The 21,856-nt window shown below is 36.7% G+C and overlaps 3 protein-coding genes across 3 annotated transcripts; 1 reads left to right on the forward strand and 2 right to left on the reverse strand.

Moving 5' to 3' along the window:
- Positions 1–4,862: 4,862 nt before the first annotated feature.
- On the reverse strand, positions 4,863–10,233 carry LOC149728861 (beta-1,4-galactosyltransferase 4-like). The gene is made up of 3 exons (XM_089887828.1): positions 8,557–10,233; positions 7,103–7,215; positions 4,863–6,692 (listed from the first exon to the last, which is right to left on the reverse strand). Exons 1-3 carry the CDS (start codon positions 9,421–9,423, stop codon positions 6,362–6,364), a joined length of 1,311 nt encoding a protein of 436 aa, XP_089743954.1. The 5' UTR covers positions 9,424–10,233; the 3' UTR covers positions 4,863–6,361.
- Positions 10,234–12,980: 2,747 nt separating this feature from the next.
- Positions 12,981–18,544, reverse strand: LOC149728862 (NXPE family member 3-like). The gene is made up of 8 exons (XM_089887803.1): positions 18,255–18,544; positions 17,931–17,981; positions 17,055–17,228; positions 16,834–16,990; positions 16,505–16,727; positions 16,059–16,205; positions 15,336–15,391; positions 12,981–14,368 (listed from the first exon to the last, which is right to left on the reverse strand). The coding sequence occupies exons 1-8, from the start codon at positions 18,345–18,347 to the stop codon at positions 13,521–13,523; spliced, it is 1,749 nt and encodes a 582-aa protein (XP_089743929.1). The 5' UTR covers positions 18,348–18,544; the 3' UTR covers positions 12,981–13,520.
- A 208-nt stretch (positions 18,545–18,752) lies between these two features.
- Positions 18,753–21,846, forward strand: LOC149728863 (NXPE family member 3-like). Its single transcript, XM_089887799.1, has 3 exons — positions 18,753–19,845; positions 20,819–20,898; positions 20,982–21,846. Exons 1-3 carry the CDS (start codon positions 18,923–18,925, stop codon positions 21,788–21,790), a joined length of 1,812 nt encoding a protein of 603 aa, XP_089743925.1. The 5' UTR covers positions 18,753–18,922; the 3' UTR covers positions 21,791–21,846.
- Positions 21,847–21,856: the final 10 nt, after the last annotated feature.

The raw sequence follows: 21,856 nt of genomic DNA on the forward strand, positions 1-21,856 counted from the left end.
TTTTAAACAATTAATAAGGGTCTATGGGAGGTGTGAGGATACGGTTTTAGAATTCTTAGAATGATTTTTGTTTACTACCAAATGGGACGAGAAAATGGAATGAAAAGGTGTCCCATCTTCCCCCACCCTACTCTATATTTGTTAACAAATTACAATAAAAAAATATAATGTTAACAAGCAACAATAAATAAACAAATGTTGAAACCAACACGCCTTTTACCATTTAACCGTTTAAGATATTTTGTAACTAGCGAGATAAAAGTTAGCCCAATAAAACAACGTGGTATATACCTTCGGTCGCTTCTTCCGGCAGTTCTTTTGTTTCGAGTAATATTTGCAATCATTATTTACCCATAGAACCAGCTGGGTGACGCCATTTGTACTGGGACGTCATATCTGTGACGAAAAAACTCCAAATTAACACAAATTCAGGATTTCGTTATCGCAAGTAGTAATATCTATATAGAAGTTACTTACCATTTAACGTGGATCACATGCGTTGGTTCCATGGTGCATTTCAAAATGACCCTGCATCGAACAAAACTCTGCAATGATAAAACTTGCGTTAATATAATTCGTGTACATGTTAATACAGCTTAATGTTGGGGGAAATGGGCCAATACCGGCCTACGTCTCCGGTTCCTCTGCATGCCTCTCTGGAGGACCACACAGTCATTGTATAATACACACACATTTTACGGTTGTCAATATATTTGCACTTACCGGTTCTGCAGGTCAACTGTGCGGTAACGAACTTGTAAATATGTCGTTTCGGTGTAAACTTTTTTTTTCTCCTTGTGTATTGGGATTGCTGTAATAACATAACCGGTTAAAAGAATGAAAACGAATTCTCATTCATAAAATCACCATATATACTTTAGTGTGAATTTGTGTCAAATATGCTATATTATATAAACAAAATGCTAACTTGTTAAAACTAGAAACCAGTAGCGACAAAGTAAGAACTCTCAGTTATATAATAAAAATACAAACTCACTTTTAACGTTGCCAATCCAAAGCAACGGGGCCGGCGTGTCACTCGAGGCATCTTTATTCGGAGCGAGATAACGTTGATGTAATTTGCACAAGAGAATTTTGTTTGTATTGCTTCATCGTGAATTAAATAACTCAAACTTTCAAAGAATTACTTTTAAAATAGCCAGCTGTAAAACCAGATCGTTGATAATAATACAATAAATAAATGCACTATATTTCTCATGCACACAATATATTGTACTATATATTGTGACATATTCAATCGCAAGCCCTTATCATAACCGAGTTGTCCTTCAACTCCTTTCCGACTTCCAACCTCTTAACGTTGGTTCCAAAACGTGGCAATCCAAAAGAACAAACCGTGCTCCAAACTCGCAAGAGCAAAATGAAAAGCTGAAAGCTGATTGGTTAATTGCTGGGAGGAAGTCTAAGAATTCGGTAAAAAGAGCAAAATGAATTTCGTGCGAATTTTAAGCGCCCAGTGTTGCCATTGCACAAAAAGAGTTTTCGAGTTTCGTGCTGGGATTTAATAGGTATTCGTATTCACTTAACATCAGGTAACACTACAATCTATTTATAGTAACAGCGGATTTTGAAGATTACAGCAATAATTATTAAACGCCACTCCTGCGACTTGTGCGAAATTTTCGCGAGTCACAATATATTGTACTGGTGATTAATTCGCTCACATGATGCACAATAGATAAGTTACAAAACTATATACAAACATACATTTATTTCACAGGAATTGATTAATGGTAAAATAAATCATGAACTTGTGTTATTACATATAGTAGGGTGGGAGAAGATGAGACACCTTTTCGTTCTGTTTTATAGTCCCATTTAGTAGTAAACAGAGAACATTTAAAGAATTATAAAACCGTATCCTCACGACTTTCATAGACTGTTGTTAATTGTTTAAAACAAGATCAGGATTTTTGAATATTATGTGCCAATGGTGTCCCATCTTCCCCCACTCTACTATATATAGTATGGTGGGGAGTCGTGAAGATACGGTTTTCTTTAAGTGTTCTTTGTTTACTACCAAATAGGATGTGAAAATAGAATGAAAGGTGTCCCATCTTCCTCCACCGCATTATACTACTTATAACGGAAAGTTCAGGTAACATGTCTTAGCTTAATAAATAATGATAACTAAAAACATGTTTTGTCTATTGTGGTTGAGGTATCTGTCACGAACAAAATGTGCTCGCAAGATGTCCCTAGAGATACGTTTTTCAGCAGGCCAACTCGATCGTTCGTTGGATTGAATTAGCTATTAGTCCGCTACATGTTGGGAAACAGCAATAGTTTCTATATTCAAGTCGTTGTTTCTATCCAAAAGGATTCCAGACCTTTCACTGTAACACAATATATATTGATCGAGCGCTTAAAAGAATTTTGTAATGGGGCAGTTTATAACTTTGCGTTGGCTGTGCTGTAATACAAATGGATACCAAGGACGCGTCACAATTCTTACAGAGTTTTGTATTTTTCCAACTAAAATGTTTATTTCTTTTGACATGAACCAATACATATAATGTGTAATTTCTGTATGTTATGCAAAACATTCACAGCTCTCTATATAAAAAAATTTAGGGTGTAACGGTCACGCCTTTTATCCAAAACATTATTTCTTTCTTTTTTATCAACAAGCGTGTTTTAACAACTGTTGTTTTACCGTTACTACCTGTCTTTTCGCTTTTTGTCAACTCTCTTGTTCTTCGTTATCGTGACCGAAGAGACGAAATAAAATTTCATTCATTCATTCATTCATTCATTCATTCATTCATTCATAGCGTTATATTGATACCTACTTTGTAAGTTTCAAGGATTTTGCACAAATAAAATGAGCTACATAATTTATTAGTTGTGGTAAAATTTAAAAAGTATAACGAATAAAAGACCAAACAAAACAATTTAAAATACACAAAACAGCGTTTTTTACTCCCCGTTTTTCCATCTTTTTTAACAACGTACACGTATACAATATTTTTATTTATTGGCCATCTGTAGCTTATGAAACATTAAATTTAAATATTATCGAATCATAATCCCCTTTTTGATAAATTTTAATCTTTCAACGAGGTATATAGACATAAATATAGCTAATATGCTCGAAGACAACTTTCGTTTTAAGTTTTGTTTGCTTCTTTTGATTGGTTTTATTGAAACGTCATCTTGGACGGACATAAAAACTGTTTGTTTTCGATATCACAATTTAAATAGGTAGTTTCCGTAACAGCCAAGATTCATAAACCTTACATGATAAAAGACGGTGTTTATGTTTGACATGTAGTCTGATATATTTGAACAGAATATATAGTAGGGTACTGGGGGGAGATGGGACACCTGCTGTAAGCATAATACCTAAACATCCTGAGCGTGATAAAGTAGAATAAAAAAGGTGTTCTACCTTCCACACCCTACTATATCGAATATTTTATTCTTTCGCCCAATAGAGTCTCAGGTGTGCTAAAACACGTTTTACTTAATTACAATATTTTAAAAGTTCCGGGTAGTGTTGCCTAAAATAATGGAATGACGCTGCATGTTTTTATATGTATCTCTTCGATTGCAATAACATATAGTTAATAATAATTTAGCTTTGCGAAGAGATGGAAATTAACAGCAACTTTTTGAGAATCATTGAGCTATAGTAGCAAACCAGAAAACGTTTCCCAGCTTTGCTAAAACAAGAAAAAGTAATTAGGCAACTGCGCACGCAGAATGAGTATTTTAGTTCTTTTACGTAAGTTCTATTTATAGTTTGATCATATGATACATGACGATGAAGTATGTTTAGTGAGTAATGTCCTTTGAAAGTGAGCGTTAACTTTCCAGTTTTATCTTTGTACAAACAAATGTTATACCCTGTCTGCATTTTTGTCGGCATAGCCATCGCAGTATATTAATATGGGGGTTCTCGTTCCGCAGTATAACTTTAAAAACATCGCTAGGTTTTAGTTATGTCAACAAAATTAATATTTTATTGGACAATCGATGAACCGTACAGTTACTATAATCTTGATTGTTCTTTATGTATGCAATAAAGTTTAAAACTTGCCGCTGGTGCGGTATACGTTCAGCCGTTTGCCCTGCTTTATTAATAGGCTGTTTTTTTTATTGGAACATGGTACCAGTTAACTTGAATACGAGCTACCAGAGTTAATAGGTAACTCGTTCTTCGTAAACGTAACGACTATGTCAACAGTCGGCTTAGTATATCGTAATATGTTATAGACACAGTTATCAATACCTAGTATACATTTTTGAAATGCTAATATTTACAGAACTGTCTGAAAGTATGTGTTAAATCTGCGTTTGTTTTGCCATTTGTAGCGATTTGTGACATGCAATATATATTAGGGTGGGATAAGATGGGTAACCTTTAATATCGAAATATGCTGATCGTTAACAACAGTTTTCTTTGGGTGTCGTGTGCATATACGGTTTTATAATTCCTTGAATGTTCTTTGTTTACTACCATAAGACCAGAAAATAGAATGAAAAGGTGTCACATCTATCCTCACCCTATACTAATTTCAGGCCTAAGCCCACAGACAGCTTGTTCGGAGTAGTTTTCTGGTAAAAATCGATTTTTAAGTAATACCGTTGATCTTTAAAAGGTTTTTGTAATACTACACACCTTTAGGGCGGGCTTGAATTAAAAAAAAAACAGTAATCTAACTCAATGTTATTCTGACTGGTTTTAAGTAAAACCATTAGGGGTACTTTAAATGGTTTGTACTATATCACATGGCTCACATTAGCTTTGACTGAGAACATAATAATTTCCTCATCTTAAATTTTTCTTACTAAACTGAAGTAGGCTACACTGTACAAAAAAAAACACAAGTAATATATATGGTTTAGCATTTTATATCATTAGCTTTGATGTAAGTTCACAGTGTTAATATGTTAGCATTAAGTGTAATTCCAATTAAATTCAGGTGTTATCGCAACGAATTGCAATACCTTCAAAAAATTTTAGTTTCATAAATGCCTTGAGGTGTAGAGTCGACCGCTGCATTGAAATGACAAATAGAAACAGCTTTAGTGTTTTGAAATTTGGGGAATTTAAAAAGAACAAAAAAAAACAGATTCATTCGGTCACTGTGAAAATAGCCAACGTTGAAATAGATTTACGAACATGCTTTATAAATTTCAATTGACATAAAGAGGAAAAGATTATACGCAAAACGTCGTTCAACGAGCGTGTTTTGCAAGAAAAACAAAGAACGACGCTCTGTTTGTTTATATACGTGTGCCGAAGGCATCAAAACATTCGTTGCAATATAAAGCACGCCCTGGCTTAGAACCGTCGGGCCGAGCAGCGCTTTTGTTTGTGATACAAAGGCAAACAGAGTTATGAATCATTACGTGTAGAATAATAAACCGAGGAATGAGTACTCATGTCAATTTACCGGAACAACAAAACAAAAGTTGGGAGTAAAAAGAGAGATGGTACACACCGTGTTATGTGAAAGGGCTTAATGCTCTTGTTAAAACGTGGTAGGAACGCGAGTTGGTATGGACGTAAAATATTAGGAATTCTATAACAGATTGGCACAAACGATTCGTTTAGTATGCTGCAGCTATGATCCGTTTAACGCGTTTTCTTGATACGTAAAATCTGGGTTATGGAACGAGTAACATGTTTATGCACTACATAGGTAAAGGTGCATTTTACGAGTTGTTCAAAAAATATTGGAAAAATATTCCACAAAATCGACCGAATACGATTACATACATTATGGAGAATAAACGAACGATTACATTGTACAACAAAATAAGTTACAAGATTATCCTAATGCTGTTACATCGCCTTCGTTACGAGTGAAATGAAAGAGGGTTTCAAATAAGAAAATAAGTAAAACAGCGATTTGCGTTTTTGGTACACGTGTATATATATATACAAATATATAGGAAGAAACCCCTTAGGTTTTAAATCACGATAAATGTTTTGAAAAAGTTACAAGGTTCAATCGCCACTCGTAACTCATTAGGAGAATTATAGATCCGTTTATAAAAAAATAGAATTTGAAGCAGGGAATCATGGCTCTAGTTCATTCTAGGTAGCTAGGTAAGTAATTTACTGCCAAGCCTATCATTTGAACTTTCAACGCCTTTCATATTCTCTTGCTATATATATGGCTTTACAGACAGCATAGGAAAGTATATGTTTTATGTATATCAGGTGTAAAGAAGAATAAATATAACGAGGGAAAAATTCCTGCTCGTTTAGAGGGAACTACCTGTTTTCTATCGAATGTCTGCGCATCTACGAAAAAGTAGAAAGTTTTTAAAGAATTCAACATTTAACTAGCTACAAAGAACCGACGTTTGACTCATAGGAAAACACTTATGGTATTCTTCGTGGGCACAACAGGACGTGCGGCAAGCGGGATTTTATGCAGGTGCAACACGTCATCGTTAGCATAAGCAAGAGTAGAGATATGCTCACAACGATGTCAATACCCGTACCGAAACCTACTGTTTTAGGGTTAAGCGGTGGTTTTCCTACATCAGCGGATATGTTTGTGTATAATGGTAGCTGTGTTTTTTCTACCAAGCTGTAATGAAGGTTGTTTAATCCATCGTGCCTCTGTCGCTCGGCGGCGCCAACGAGTAAGGTGTAACGATATGGATTTACTCGGTTGCTTTTGTCCGAAGGGTGGTAGGCCATTCGATACCTGGAACATAAAGAAACAATTGAGATGTGGAACACATTAGGCACGCCAGTACAGGTCGTGGCCAACTCGGTGGAAATGTAGGATTAGTCGTCATGGGAGCGCGTGTGTTGAATAGTTGTGTGTAGGAATAGAATACGAGTGTACGCGCGTCACTTACCGTTCCTTTAATTCAGAGTATATACCAGGCTCACAATAATTCAATTAAACGGTATACTCTATCACGCAGTATACAGCTCACACAGTACAACTGTACAAACGACATACACACACGATGAAGTGCGAAAATGAATGAGTGTTGGCACGAGTTGCGTTATTGCGTCAATGGGTTTTACGCCAACTAAATGAGCTAATTTATATATATATATATATATTCATAATGTGTGTGTGTATGTGTAGGAAAAAAGAATTACCGTGCAACGTCATATTGTGCTCTTTCTAAACCAAGACAGCTATGCAGAATCCTCACATACATGTCGTCATCTTCTGCACCCCATCCCCAGTATTCGTTCGAATACCCGTTGACCTAATACATAAAGTAGTTAAAGTTACGAGGCCGCTTTATAACAGCATATGCAAATAAACAGAATTGTAAAAATAGCCGAATATGGAAATGTACCGAGCCTGCTATTTTGTTGTTTTGTTCGAACCATGAAATATTTAACGCATAGCAGGAAACGGTATGCTTCGTTGCTTTGCTTTTTGGTTACGGTAGGTCTATTTATTTGAACGAACATAAAGTACAATCGCAATTCTAAAGTGCAAAGTGCCAATAAAGGATATGCAAAAATAATATAATGAAGGCGTTCAGGTATTTGATATCCGTTAAGCTGCATATTGAACTTTTGTCAAATCATAGCCGTACAATAAAGAGGCTACACGAAATGTTGACCAAAGGTATAACCTATTCGTAGGATAACAATACCTTTTGAAACCAAACCAAACACCTTTAGTTCGTCGGGTGTAATGTGCCTAAGCAGACATCCAATATTTTTCTGTGCCATTGGCAACGGTTGCTATGATACTATTGTTCAAAGTAGTGCGCGCCAGTTTCGGGGAATGTTTGAAACCCTACACCTTCATAGTCTAGGGTTACTATAGAAACTATCCAGGAAAACAGGTAGGGGAAACAGTTCGAACCCCCGCATTGATAAATCATCAGTGCAATTTAACGTGCGTACCGTGTTTTCTTATATTCATCAACACTTTATTATTGTGGAGTCTGTTTACTGCACTGACGATGTACAATGCAGGTATTTTGACAGGAAATATTCTGTCTACCGGTGTTAGGGTAAACACATACGAAAATGTATCAGGAAATGAACATACTACGTGCTTTGTGCGTTGTCATGAGTATGCTGGGCAACTGCTAAATGCTTGATACATTCTGGTATATTCTGTTAGCGAAGTTCCTACAGCGATACAAGCCAGAGATTTTTTAATTTACTCCTAAGTTGGTTTAATACGCCGAAATATATATATAGGATTGTATGTTATATTGTTTCGTAGCTATGGGGATATAACTGGTATTTATATAACACACGTTACACGGTTGAAAACACAAAGGCAGTAAACACTCGTTTCGGTGTGAGGTTTTCGAGATCTTACGTAAACTACTTAAGCGTGTCGGTCGTGCGCACAGACCAAATCAAAACCGCGCCCACAAAATGCAAGCGCAACCGCTGGATCTTAGTCAGCCCGGATTTTGTTTCGTTAAAGTATGTAACTTGCTCACTGGACCTTACAGCGTGACTGCCGTCTCACTTCGTTGGAATTTTTTAACAATTTGCCGCAGCAGGCCGGCACTGAATATTTAGTAATACTTTACCTGGAATGAAATGACTGTATAGTAAACGGTAATACAAACCTGGGCAAATTGGTCTTTGGTCATTGCAATAACTCCACCGAACAGTGCGTCATATGGCAGTTGGTAATCCCATTTGTCGATACCAACAGATAAATGTCTGGGTACATCGGCACATCGGTACAGATTGCGGTCGTCCTCAGCGAGCAGGTCGACATCGTGAAAGATGAAGCAATCATAATCATCCTGCTTCAGCGCTTCAGTGTAGCCGATATTTAACAGCTTTGCCTTGTTAAATGTGCCGGTGCCGGATTGGTGAACAACGAAAACACCATAGTCGGCTTGCTGCCGCTGCATAACAGGGTGTATAGCTTTTAGAAACTGCCGTAGGTGTCTCTCACGGTTACGGTGCGGGACGATAATCGCAACCTTGTGACGAGGGACACATTGCGCCGGTTTGAACCGCCCACCAGGTTCAACCAACGTGTAGTTTTTTACTAGATCGTCCAAGCTAACGTCCTCGTCTTCGTTCCCAAGCTCCTGTTTTCCTAAGAGATTTGGAGGCATCTCGGGGCAAAATGGCAGAGGGGACGCGTTTTCGCCTCCATTTAACAGTGCCCGACTGTCTTTCAATGAATTGTGACCGGGTACGGCTTCGCAGTTCGTTTCGAGGCCACGAATCCAATCCAACTTGATGTTGAGATGTAACGAAATGACGAGTATTACGTCGTGTATACGAAAGTATACGATTACCAGTTCTATGGCAAAAAGAATTAGACAGAGCGTTAACCATTTTGCTCTAAGCCCATAATTTGTTCGCCGTTTTACCAGGCCTTTGTTGTATTGGTGCCTGAGTGACATGTAACCACGTATACAAAATATAGACCGCTCCTGAAATATTAAGCTAGCAGCACCTACGAATAAAAGCATCAATAAAATAAACAGTTAAACCGGTTAACAAACAGTTATACGAAACAGGCGATACCGCTTTCATTATTTAACACCTCGCAAAAACTGACGCCAAACTAATAGTGCATACACCAAAACTACCAGTCACGTCATTCCCGTCACGAGATAAGGTTTACAATCAGTTCAATAATACTACCCTGAAATAAGACTAGTTTATCCTATTAAGCACATGTGACGGCACAGAACTACTTCCTCTAACGGTAATATATCTAACAGCTGTCCCTAGCTGTGATAACATTAAAACAAGAAACTAGTCTGGTGTCATAACAGAATAGGTTGGTCATTTCCTGATCCCACACCAGCATATACACGTAAGAGCAACATTGGACTGGCTTCTCTACACACGTAGTAGAGTGTGTGTTTAACTGTTAACAGTTGGGCCCGAGGCAACAAGTCACTGTTACTGACTGGCTGTTAGCATTGACAGAGAAGCTCTTAAAACAAAACTAGATAAACGCATAAGTCAAACAATTTTAACAAACAACACAGAAAATATGCATACAGTTATCCTGATTGACACGTATGTAAGTTAAACATGGCTTGTCAAACAAGAGCTATGACTCATTGAACATTAACACGGTCTGAGATATGCTTACAGTCATCAATGCGTTACAATATTTTAGTTAAAAGACTTAACTTAAGTCTACATAAACCTTTTTCAATACTGTACAACTATTTGATTTGGAACAAAAGCTATCTATGCACTCTTTATAACACAAGCATACAGGTGTAACAAGCGTTACAACATTACAGTAAATCCAACAACGCTATAACACTGGTCTGAACTTTAGTCTGGCATTACCGCCTCTTCACTACAGTAACTGCGAACTGGGCTGTACCGGGAGAGGTTGCCATATCAATCGAGTACGAGCAGACTGATTCACAAAATCACCGGTGCGTATCGGGCGTAGGCTCGCTTTGTGAAGAGAATTGAACCATAGTTCGCAGAATATATTCGGTTACACACATGTTTCCGTTCGGTATACAAAAACTGTTCTGTAAACCCTTATCGTGAAACGTTAACTATTAACAACTGATATTAGTATTGAATTAATATCGATGTTTGAAAAGCATTGTTCGTTAGCGTGGTATAGCTCAGAGGAAAGCGGATATATAAACGAAATGACGTCACATACCTTTCGGTTTCGTTTCCTTATCGACAAGGACGTATTTAAGACAACATCTGCTTTTATGAATAGCTATTAGCTATATTTGTAATGGTATGATCTATTTTTTATTTACAACTTCTAGTCTAACCAATACTGTAGTAGAGTGGGGTAAGATAGGACATGCTGTTTTTATTCTCCTTTCCCGTCCCATTTGGTAGTAAACAAAGAAAATTAACGGAATAACTGTAAATGTAGCACCACGACTACGAAACATCGTTTGTGCTAACATCTTACCACACAGTACTATACATTACAATCTAGTATTTCGGTCTTTCTTTAAAACCGACAAAATAAGCATTTATTTCTCGTCAACCAATGTTTGTTTACCGCGTTTTAGCAGAAAAGAATTACCGAGTTTTTAAAACAGTTAAGTAATGCACTTTAGGTCACGGTTTATCAAACAGAGTTTTTACATAAAATTTTTAAAGTTTTTTTGCACGCAAATTGTGTATATAGTAGGTTGGGGGAAGATGGGACATCTTTATCACCTAATATTTAAATGTCCTAATCCTGTTTTTAACAATTAACAAAGGTCTATGGAAGACGTAAAGTTATTGATTTATAATTCGTTAAATATTCTATGTTTACTACTAAATGTGACCAGTAAATAGAATGAAAAGGTGTCCCATCTTCCTCCACCCTACTATATATTTACAAAAGTAACTCCCTTAAACTAGGCATATTAAGAGTAGCTTAATTGTTGTTATGTTTTGATATAAACATTACGTCATAACATATTTACGCATATGATTCAATCTTGTGACCTAGCCAAGTATTACTTCCAAAACTTATGATTACCAAGCGATCATATTTCTTTTATTTCTCTTTCATAATCTGACGGGGAATTGATATTGATACCTAGATACCTACTGTTTCTAGTTGTTTTTCGATTTTATAATCGACTGTATAACTAAACTACATTTAGTAGGAACATGAGTCATGACAAAACTACCCAATCTACAATTACTGTATATAACTTAACACAGATTTTCATTTAAACTCTATTAAAGCCACTATTATAAAAATACAGTTTAAAATATATTTTATAACTTGCAAATGTTCTACGGTCATACTATTCTTTAAATGGCCATGTCCATTTATCACTTCTTAAAAGTGTGAAGCCGACTTTATAGTAAGACTTGCGTCGTAAACAGTTTCAAAACCTCCTGTCCTCTATATACACAATGCATAGGCATTCTTACAAAGTAAAATTGTTAGTAAAAAAATTGTAAAGCTGTCAGGAAAATCCCCGACTTCCTGGAATTGCAACATATGTGTGATCCATATTAAGCAAACCTATATTGTTAAAACGAGTTTTCTAGGATAAATGCATTATCTTGCATGTAGACTACGTTAAAAAAATAAAAATATCTCAGACCTATACACCCTACTCCGCTGGTATACAATAGTAGCTACAGTATACACAACTTTACGCCAAAATTAAGTTCCCCATACTAGGGTAGGGCAAGATGTGACCTGCATTCCATGTTGTCGATCCAATTGATAGAAAACAAAACAATATTTACAGAATATATAACGGTGGCTCTTAAGGGTGTGGTGAAGAGTTAAAAACACAATCAGGAAGTTTAGGATATAGATGCTAACGATATGCCATCTTACCCCACAGAACTATATATCTTTCGATGTTTATAGTACTCCTAAACAAGCCTATATACAGACATTAAACTCTAGGCACTACCAAATAATTTTAAGCAGCACTTTTATACGAGGTACCTTTTTCTTAATATTTTGGCAGTATTTCTTAAAACAATATGTTAATATACAGATAGGCTGCCAAATCTGTTTGGATTCAAATAAGTTTGTGTTTAAACACAACGGTATTGGTTTACCAACGCCACCTAGCGGTCTCGTTTATATTACGATTTATCCTATATGACAACGAAGTGCGCTGTTGAGATATTATTATTTGGTGCGTGGCTCACAACACAGTACTGATATATACAAATTAAGGCATAATAATAAACGAATTTGGACCATGTTGAGTGTCGTTACTTATTTAAGAGTAAAAAAAAAAAACAATTTAAATTTAGCTAATGCCCACAATTTATCAATGTATTTAATATGCATAGTTACCTCAATTATTATGGTTAATAACATACAATCGCAGCCTACCAGGTTGTATACTTTATAAACCTGATACAATTTTGGCGGTAAAATTCACATTTCTGAAACTTGTACGCCTTATACAAATATAAAAAAAAATTCTACGTTATAAACATATACCTACTATACAAAAAAAGCTCTTTCGTGTATTTAAAATGAAACTGTCTGAAACACTAAACTGCAACTGGTATACTGATACAGGAATACATAACGCACGAAAAGAACAATGCCGAAAACATCAACTTTGTTCAGCACACACGAAACTCGACAAGTGGCTGAAACGAGTAATCAGTACTTCGGGCAAAAACGAAAGAAAAGTCCAACCGTATAAAATAATTGATGCTGATTAAAATGATAATCACTATAGTTGTTGGCACGCAGTCAATTAACTTCACGCTATTGGGAAATATACAGTGCCTACGCAAATGTTTCAAAACAAAAACAAGTACATAAGAAACAATGTGCAAGAAAATATAGTGAAAAATGAAATTGTGCATTTAAAAAGGCCCGATGACTTGTTTACTGAACCAGGAACAATAACGTTTTCACAATGGAGTTATATATATATCGATGTACAGTGCTTATTAATTGTAAGAGAAAGATAGTAAATGATACGTGTTGATTCGAAATTATATACGGGTGACGCCCGAGACTTCGAACATAATGTATACATTCGACACAACAGAATGGCGTATCGTTTAATTATAAGCTCAATGCGAAGAGCGTAACATGATTTCACCACGTGGTAAAGTATTTGCCGTTATGTTACGTTGGACATACAAACGACAAAAAGACTTGCATCTCGTTTTCAATAACACGGTTATCAGGATGAAGACTGTCTTTGACCATGTACTGTGTCGATGCTGATATGTCCCACGTATCAACATAAACTAGTCCTTCCACTTCTTTGAAAATCGTTCTTGCGATAGTTTCATATCTTAGAGCCAACCACTCGGACAAGCAACATTGGCTATGCAGAACATCGTCCATTTCGTATGTGTTTAAACCTTTAAAGACCACCAAGGTGCCAGGGGAGCGTTCCAGTAATCTAACCACAGCATCCCGAATGGTTTGCAATCTCCGCACGTAAACTGTCGGGTCATACAGTAAGAGATGAAAGCCTATTGTCATGGCAACAACAGTTCCAGGACCTCCTTCTAAATTATCAAGACTGTCGACTATATAGGGCATAGACTGCAAGTCACCACCGTTCTGTAAGGGTGGTCCATGCGCCGCAAAGTGTATAGAAGTGTTTATAACTTTGTTTTCAGCGCTACGGGGTTCCCATACAGTTTTCGTGGCCTCCTTTTCGTATAGATTAACGCCCGTGTTTATCCCCAAGATGCTCTCGAAATACATGCGCAGTTGTCCAAGCTTATTCAAGTGTCCAAAAGGCACGTAGTATGAATACCACTGACGTATGGTGGAGTCGCCAAACAAATACACGCGCTTGTTTTTTAAGCAATCAATGTGGTCAGAATTTCTGTTGATTGATCTTATTGCACAATGTGTTGATTGCCAAACATCGTTCAAAAAGTAGCCTGAAGGCGAGGGCGGTGTTAAACTAACTTCGTTCGCAATGCATCGAGGTAAAGAAGGGAATCTTGTTGTTCCTACACACAAGCAAAATAGCTTAGGTGAATTAATACTTGGGTGTAGGCTACTCAAGGAACCGCGTCAGACAGGTGTTAACACGGATGTTCTGTTTCATACACCTCGTGTCCGCTAATGAGTCACTACATACCTGTAACTTTGTGGGTGATTGATTTTTTGGATATATATTTCCATTTATTCCTTATATGGTTTACAATTTGGATAACCTAAACTGGACGACTGGGTTGAAGCAATTTTATACGCCCACGATAATGACGTCAAACCTTAAATCCAAATATTCTCTGGTTTTTCGACAAGTGGTGTATTGAAACAATTGTAACCCATTTTATAGCGCGTGTGGGACTTAATTACCGTAACGAGTAGAGCCCGACCGATATTGCTTTTTTCGAACCGATACCGATATTTTGTAAATTTCAGTTGCCGATATCCGATACTTTAATGCACCTAAAAAACTTGACTGATTAAAACGGAAAAATCTGATATAGCTAATAAAAATCAACTAACAAACTTAATTATTATTATTAATTAGTTATTAGTGAACTTGTAATTACTTAATTGGTTAATTATATTTATCAGCTAATGCAGTTTATTTGTGTATCACGTTGACGCGTAAAGACGCGTAAGTGACCTAAAGTAACCTCGACGTTACACGCGCCTGATAAACATGACATGCGGTGGGTGCGTGATCAGACGCTTTGACCTAGTTTAATACGTTAGATTTTTTACGAACGAGTTGAATTAGGTATACGAGTGAGTTTACGTTTATGAACAAGGTATCGCTCTGCATTAATTCTTACGTACGCACGTTGCTGGCCGTCTGGTTACTTAGCGCCGATAATATCGGCCGCTTTTTGCCCTTGCCGATAATCGGTAAATCACCAAAAATGCGGCCGATATATCGGCTAACCGATAATCGGTCGTGCTCTAGTAACGAGCGGTTCAGACTAAAATAAAGTGTTGTATTACCTGGTGAAATAACGATCCTCGTCGGTTTACCGACCAGCACTCGAAGGTTTTTGCCTCTGAAAATGTAAAGAATCGTTTTTAGTTTTTAAAGAAAAAAACATACGGTAAGACAGGAGCGCTATATATAGTGTAGTAAGGTGGGGTCAAATGGGACACTTTTTGTTTTTTCTTGTTGAATTTGGTGGTACACATAAGACATTCGAAGAAATATAAAACCGTATCCTCACGACTCCCATATGCTATGGGTGTCCCATTTTGACCCACGTATAATTTATTGTTTAATTCTTTTTTAAAATGCCATCACGTTATAGCTTTTACAAGTCAAATCACGATACAAAGTCTTATAGAGTCGGTGAACAAACTAATATACTTAACAATAAAACTCAATTTAAGGAGTAATTTGCGCACAATTTTAATGTACGGAAGTAAAACAAAAATGCGAATAAACTTTCCATTTAAAAAAATGCACGCATGCTTAAATACACACCCATCACGCATATAACGGAAAATCGTATATTCGTAACGTTATCCTATGCCACACATAGTGGGTGTATATCTAAACCATATCCTCATAATAATAACTTCATATTGCTTGGCCCACTTCATATATTAAACAGGCCATCTATGTTTCTTATTTTTGTCATATACAGGATGTTTATATAGATAGAAATAACATGATACGATCTGCCTGTACTATAATTCATGGGCAGCATATATAGATACCTGGTAAATAGTCCAGATTTGTCCAAGTAATATCCTGCGTCTATATTTCTTTGTATAGTAAGGTCCTTTTGTGAATTGCAGTCTACGTTCACTGGTTTAATACAAAACCAAGGCTCTTTTGTTTTTTTATGAGTGAAATCACAAAATCTTAAAATAAAAGAACGTTATTTTTATAAAATATGTTTCATTATATCCTAAACGTATTAATGCTTAATGCTTTTAATGAATAAATAAATATAACTTATATATCCTCGCGTGGCGGAGAAACTATACAGTCATTATTATATACGGGTGTTCTATTGGCCGCTTACGAGTTACCACGTTTCTACCTTTGCGGGTAAGTCTGCTTTGAAATTTTTAACTTTAGCTGTTGTAATGTATGACAGACAACTTAGACAGCTGATAAGAAACCACTAAATTTGATTGATAATATAAATAGAAATTACCGTTGCTCTGGTGAAGATACACCACCGTCGGTTTTTACCGATTCTAACCACATGTTGCATTCCTTATGTTCAACGAATTCCCCGTTGTCGAATACACCAGTAAAAACTAAACCTGGTGACTTTTTTGTCGAAGTGACTCTTCGGAGTAGATCAATTGCTTCACTTGGATGGATAAGGTACACGGTCAGTTCGGCCACGCCCGAAAAGTACAATGGCAAACGTACTGTAACAAAATAAATAATTAATCCGAAGGTATTTGTCTTGCATTTTATGTTTTTTTATATCTTTTTTGGTTACATAAGAATTACATTTCTTGCACACTCGTTTACCTGTGTAAGTACCGTTGTTGTTATCTATAATTTGAGCAAGTTCTCTGGTTGCGCCATTGTCTGTAACCAGCTTTACCCGAAAAAAATCCCCGCCGTACCGTTTCCTCTCATTTCTCCCATTTTTTGCTACGATTGTTAACTGTAGCGTGTTTCCTTGCTGTAAAGTAAAGTATTAGCGATTTCCCTTTACAGCAAAACATTACCAATTCCGTTTCACTCACTTGAAATTGGTTTTTGACTAATTGGTTTTCTGGTAGCACTTCAAAATACGAAAATTTCGGATCCGTGGCATCATCGGGGTGTTTGTAAGGCTGTGTCGGTGCGGGCCAGGAAAATAACTTTTCAACAGAAGGTTTTTCACGGAAAGTACTTTTATCTTTTAGTATTTCGGCGATCTATATACAGGAAAACATAATTATATATATAGTAAGGTGTAGGAAGATCGGGGGACACCTTGAGCACTTATGATATTTAAATATCTTGATCTGGTTTTAAAGAAATAACAACGGTCCATTTCGTGAGGATACAGTTTTTTTATTCTTCCAATATTTTTTGGTTTACTACCAAATGCGACAAGAAAACAGAAAGTAAATGTGTCCCATCTACCCCCACCCTACCATTTGTAAACGTAGCGCAAATATGTATGTTTTCGGCAATGGGCCAACTCTGGCCGAAGTCTTATCACTCTCATGACTATCCAAAAAGCCTATCCTAAATGTTCGTTACCAAAAAATATAAAATTCGGATGTTTAATTGACTACACAAGCCAGGACGTATATGATGGACAGGCGTTTCCTCACAATTAATGATGTTCGCGCACGATTAGCGGTATACAACATATGGTAACTGTATAACACCGCCATCTTATCAACCCAAAGACTTTAAGTTAAAACTAGAATTAACATTTAATCTATCGCGTTTCACGGCAAACTAACAAAGCGACAAAAAGCAGTTGTTTTACCGTGACTGTTTACCAATATAAGCTATTTGAGCTAATATACCGTAACATCTATTCTATAGTACGGGTTCTTAACTGGTGTTGTAACAAATGGGAAACTTAGTATTAATTTTTCTTTATTTTTAACAGTGGCACTTACCGCATCAAAGCTATCATAAAGTACAACGTTCCAGTTGGGTGTATATTCAGTCTATAAAAAGAAAACATGTATTACACAACTTTGTTTTACATACCATACGATGATACATTATGTAGAACCTAAATTGTATTCGTCTTTTCGAATACAGGTCAATTTATTAAAACAGCGGAAATAAGAAAATTAGCAACATAACGAATCTAGTTATAACATGCTATCAAATATAAATTAAACTACTCCGAGAAAAAGTTTGAATTAAAAGCTAAGCTACTTGGCCCACGGCTATAGCTTACCGAATTCTCAAAATATAGATAATATGTAACATACCTTGTTAAACTGTTCAATGAATAAATACCCCGAACTAGCAAAAAAGATTAACAAAACAAACTGTTTTCGTCTGTTTCGGCCACTTGCCCACATAACGAAATCTTCTGCTAGTAAGTTTTCAAACCTGTAATATCGCCTTACCGAGTCCTATACCATTCTGCATTGTTATTTAAAGTCGCTATTGTGTGCTAAAGAATTGTCGGTAGAGCTGTTCTGGGGCCTTTTCATGACTGGCAGTTTTAACAAATTACAATTAACTGCTTAAGTTAGTCACATCCTGTAAATATGAGCGCTCTGTATATTATATGCCTGAGACGGATCTTTCCTAACCAGAAAATAAATGACTCTCTGAATAACCAAAACAAAGAAGGAAGCTACCGAGCGCGCTAGAGGTTGTTTTCTATTGTATCGAGGTTTCAGTAAATATTTCCGTTGGTAATAAAGCTTGTGGCATATATGTTACAAAAGACGAGCTGTTTGTTTAAAATGTATGTTGTATATATAAAGAATACGTTTTTGTTTATGCAAAAATGTATAGCTTTAATGTATTTATAAATGAATTTTTGAACTGACTAAAACTTAAATATATTATTACTTAATTGTTTATAGGCAATGGAAAGTTTTAATTGACTTCTGCACACCGGGCGTTACCATCTTTAACGTCTGTCATGTTAAGAGTAAGGAATACCCGGCGATTGTATGCTGTCGTTATCATATTTAGCCTGTTTGTTTTGCTGCTTTACTGGGAACAAATAGAATTCAAACTGAAAAGGTATATGCATCCATGGGAAATTTCTGTGGACGGAGACCTAACCACCTGCGAGTATATGACGAAGCTTCTCGTTAAAGCACCCACGTACCGAACTGATGAGTTAGAATGGAAAACACCGGAATTCCTTGAGTTACTAACTGGATTACGTAACCCTAGTAGGGTAGAAGTTAGAAACAAACTGTGTTCGTTTTACCGACACGGTAGCCCTAATTATCACAAGTACCCCACCTCGCTAAAGCTTGTACAAAATGGAAATACTCTTTTTAGCGCGGAGCACTCTTTCTATCTTATCGAAGAGCGAGATTATAAAGTGAACGATATTATAAAAGTTCGTATCGAAGCACGTGATAACTTTGGGACCAGCGCCGCAAAAGGGGGAGGCGATTTTTTTAAAGTAAAAGCGTATCACCCGCAAACTAGGTCAAGCATAAGTGCGAGTCAAACTATAAGTTACGGAAATGGTTCATACGATGCTGAGATTTTAGCGTTCCGAAGTGGGCCACTTACAGTTCAAGTTATGTTGGGGAACTCCGGTCATTTTATAGATGCAGTGAAGCATTTAACGTCCGAGCCACACACGCATGCCATGGATTTTTACGCCACGTTTGTAAATGAAGCCACGAGCGATAAAACCCAGTGCCGGATTCAGGCTGACGCATTTATTTCCGGTGTCGTATGCAATCTAACCAACCGAAACGGGGAAACCTGGTTTTGCGTCAAACCCAAACCAGGTCTTGGATGCTCTGACCTAACGGACATGTATACGGTGCGGAGAAAAAATGCTTTGGATCTTTTTAAGATGTTCCCGCCAGAAGACAGGTGAGAGCAAATGTAAATATACCAAAGGTGCGCTGGTTATCATTATATTATTAACCACCTTTGCCACGTGGTTCTAAAAATGAACGACGGTTTATTTAGCACACAGCACACCCACACAATGGAGCATAAAGGAGCGCTGGCTATTGAAAGCCGCCCAGGCGAAACGACCTAAATTTCGTTTATTCAATTGTAAAACGAGATCCCAATTGTGTTTTTACGCCCACATTGCAGAACGCTCCAACCGTTTCTGTTTGTGCTGTTGCCAAGACACTACGACAGTAAACCGTACTGAACTGTTTACAACAAAAGATAAATGAATTAATACCACGTCGTGTCGGAGCATGGAAAATCGTTATAACACTGCCGTTTTCATATATACATTTTAATTCATTTAGGTAATTTTGTATGCGATGTTTTTTGTTTTTGTGTATAGACAATTTTCACAATCCATTAGGGAAAACTGGGTTGGATTAATTATCATTAAATCTCTTCCTCAAAAACACACCTAGCAAAAATGCTAGCAGCATAGAGCATCGAACCTAAATCCTATGATTACCATATTATCGCCTAAACTGACATAATGCAATATATATATATATATAGTAGAGTGGGGGAAGATGGGACACTCATAATATCCAGATATCCTGATCGTGTTTTAAACGATTAACAACGGACTATGAGAGTCAGGAGGACATAGTTTCATATTTCTTTGAGTGTTCTTTGTTTACTACTAATTGGGACGAGAAAATAGAGTTAAAAAGTGTCCCATCTTCCCCCATCCTACTGTATATATATATAGCCTAAATATATACAAATATATCCATATTTAAACGACAGCCGTTTAGAGTTTAAGACTCAAAATTCTCGCTATAAAATAACGTTCAGCAAAATTTCTCCAAAATAGATTCATTACGCCAATGCTATAACTCAGTTGTAAAAACCCGTTTGTCCACACTCATAAAATATATTCCAGGTCGACCACAAAGAGGGCATATCTTTCAGGAAACGTTGGAAATATATTTGTCTCCCCGGACGGCGATCAAACAAGCATAGGTAATAAATATCAAACCATTGTACACTATTTTCAACACTACTTTTATAACAGCACATTAAACTTATTTGTGTTTGAACACCAGATCGAAGCAATTTGCCGAATTGTAGACAAGGGATTCAGCAAGCGTCACCCTTCGGTTTTTGGATGAACAACGAATGGCTGTCTACTAGCTGTAACAACAAGCATTTTTCTAGACAACCAAAGTTGGCGGCAAAATGTATCACTAACCGGATTTTTTACTTTTTGGGCGATTCTACAATTCGCCAGTGGTTTGAATACTTCCTGCGAAAATCACACGAACAGAACTACTGGACAGAAAAATCTAGTAGTTTTATACAAGCTTACGAGCAGGGCTCGTTTCGTGATGTTTGGGACTCAAGAAGTAGCAGAATCGAACGCACGAATACTACGTTTTATTACAGAGTGCATGGACCGCCTATGCAGAACGGTGCGGCCGCTAGTTCAATGCGATATATTTCAAATGAATTGGACCAAATGTTAAAACGATCGGACGGCGGACGGTCTTTGACTGTTGTCGTTGGGATAGGACCTCATTTTTTACAATATAACCCATTAGTGTTCAGAAAACGGTTAACTATTATAATAACAGCAGCCGAGAAAATGCTGGCAAGGAATCCTGAAGCCACTGTGATTGTAAAAGGACTCGGAACTTTTGACCGAGGCCTCGGAATCGGCGAATGTTGCTTGACTGACTGGTTAAGTTACCGGTTGAACAAAATTACTCAACAAGTATTGCAAAACAGCAAAGTGATTTATATGGACGTGTGGCATATGACGTTGAGTCACCACAGTCCTGATTTAATTCACCCGGTAGATGAAGTCATTTCTAATCAAGTTGATCTGGCATTATCGTATTCATGCAGAGGATAAACAAATATTTAAATGCGAATAAAAGAAAAAAAGAAATAATTAAAAGCAATAATTGACCTATGCAGT

This window comes from Ciona robusta, chromosome 11, assembly GCF_009617815.1.
Source record: "Ciona robusta chromosome 11, ASM961781v2".
Lineage (NCBI taxonomy): Eukaryota > Metazoa > Chordata > Ascidiacea > Phlebobranchia > Cionidae > Ciona > Ciona robusta.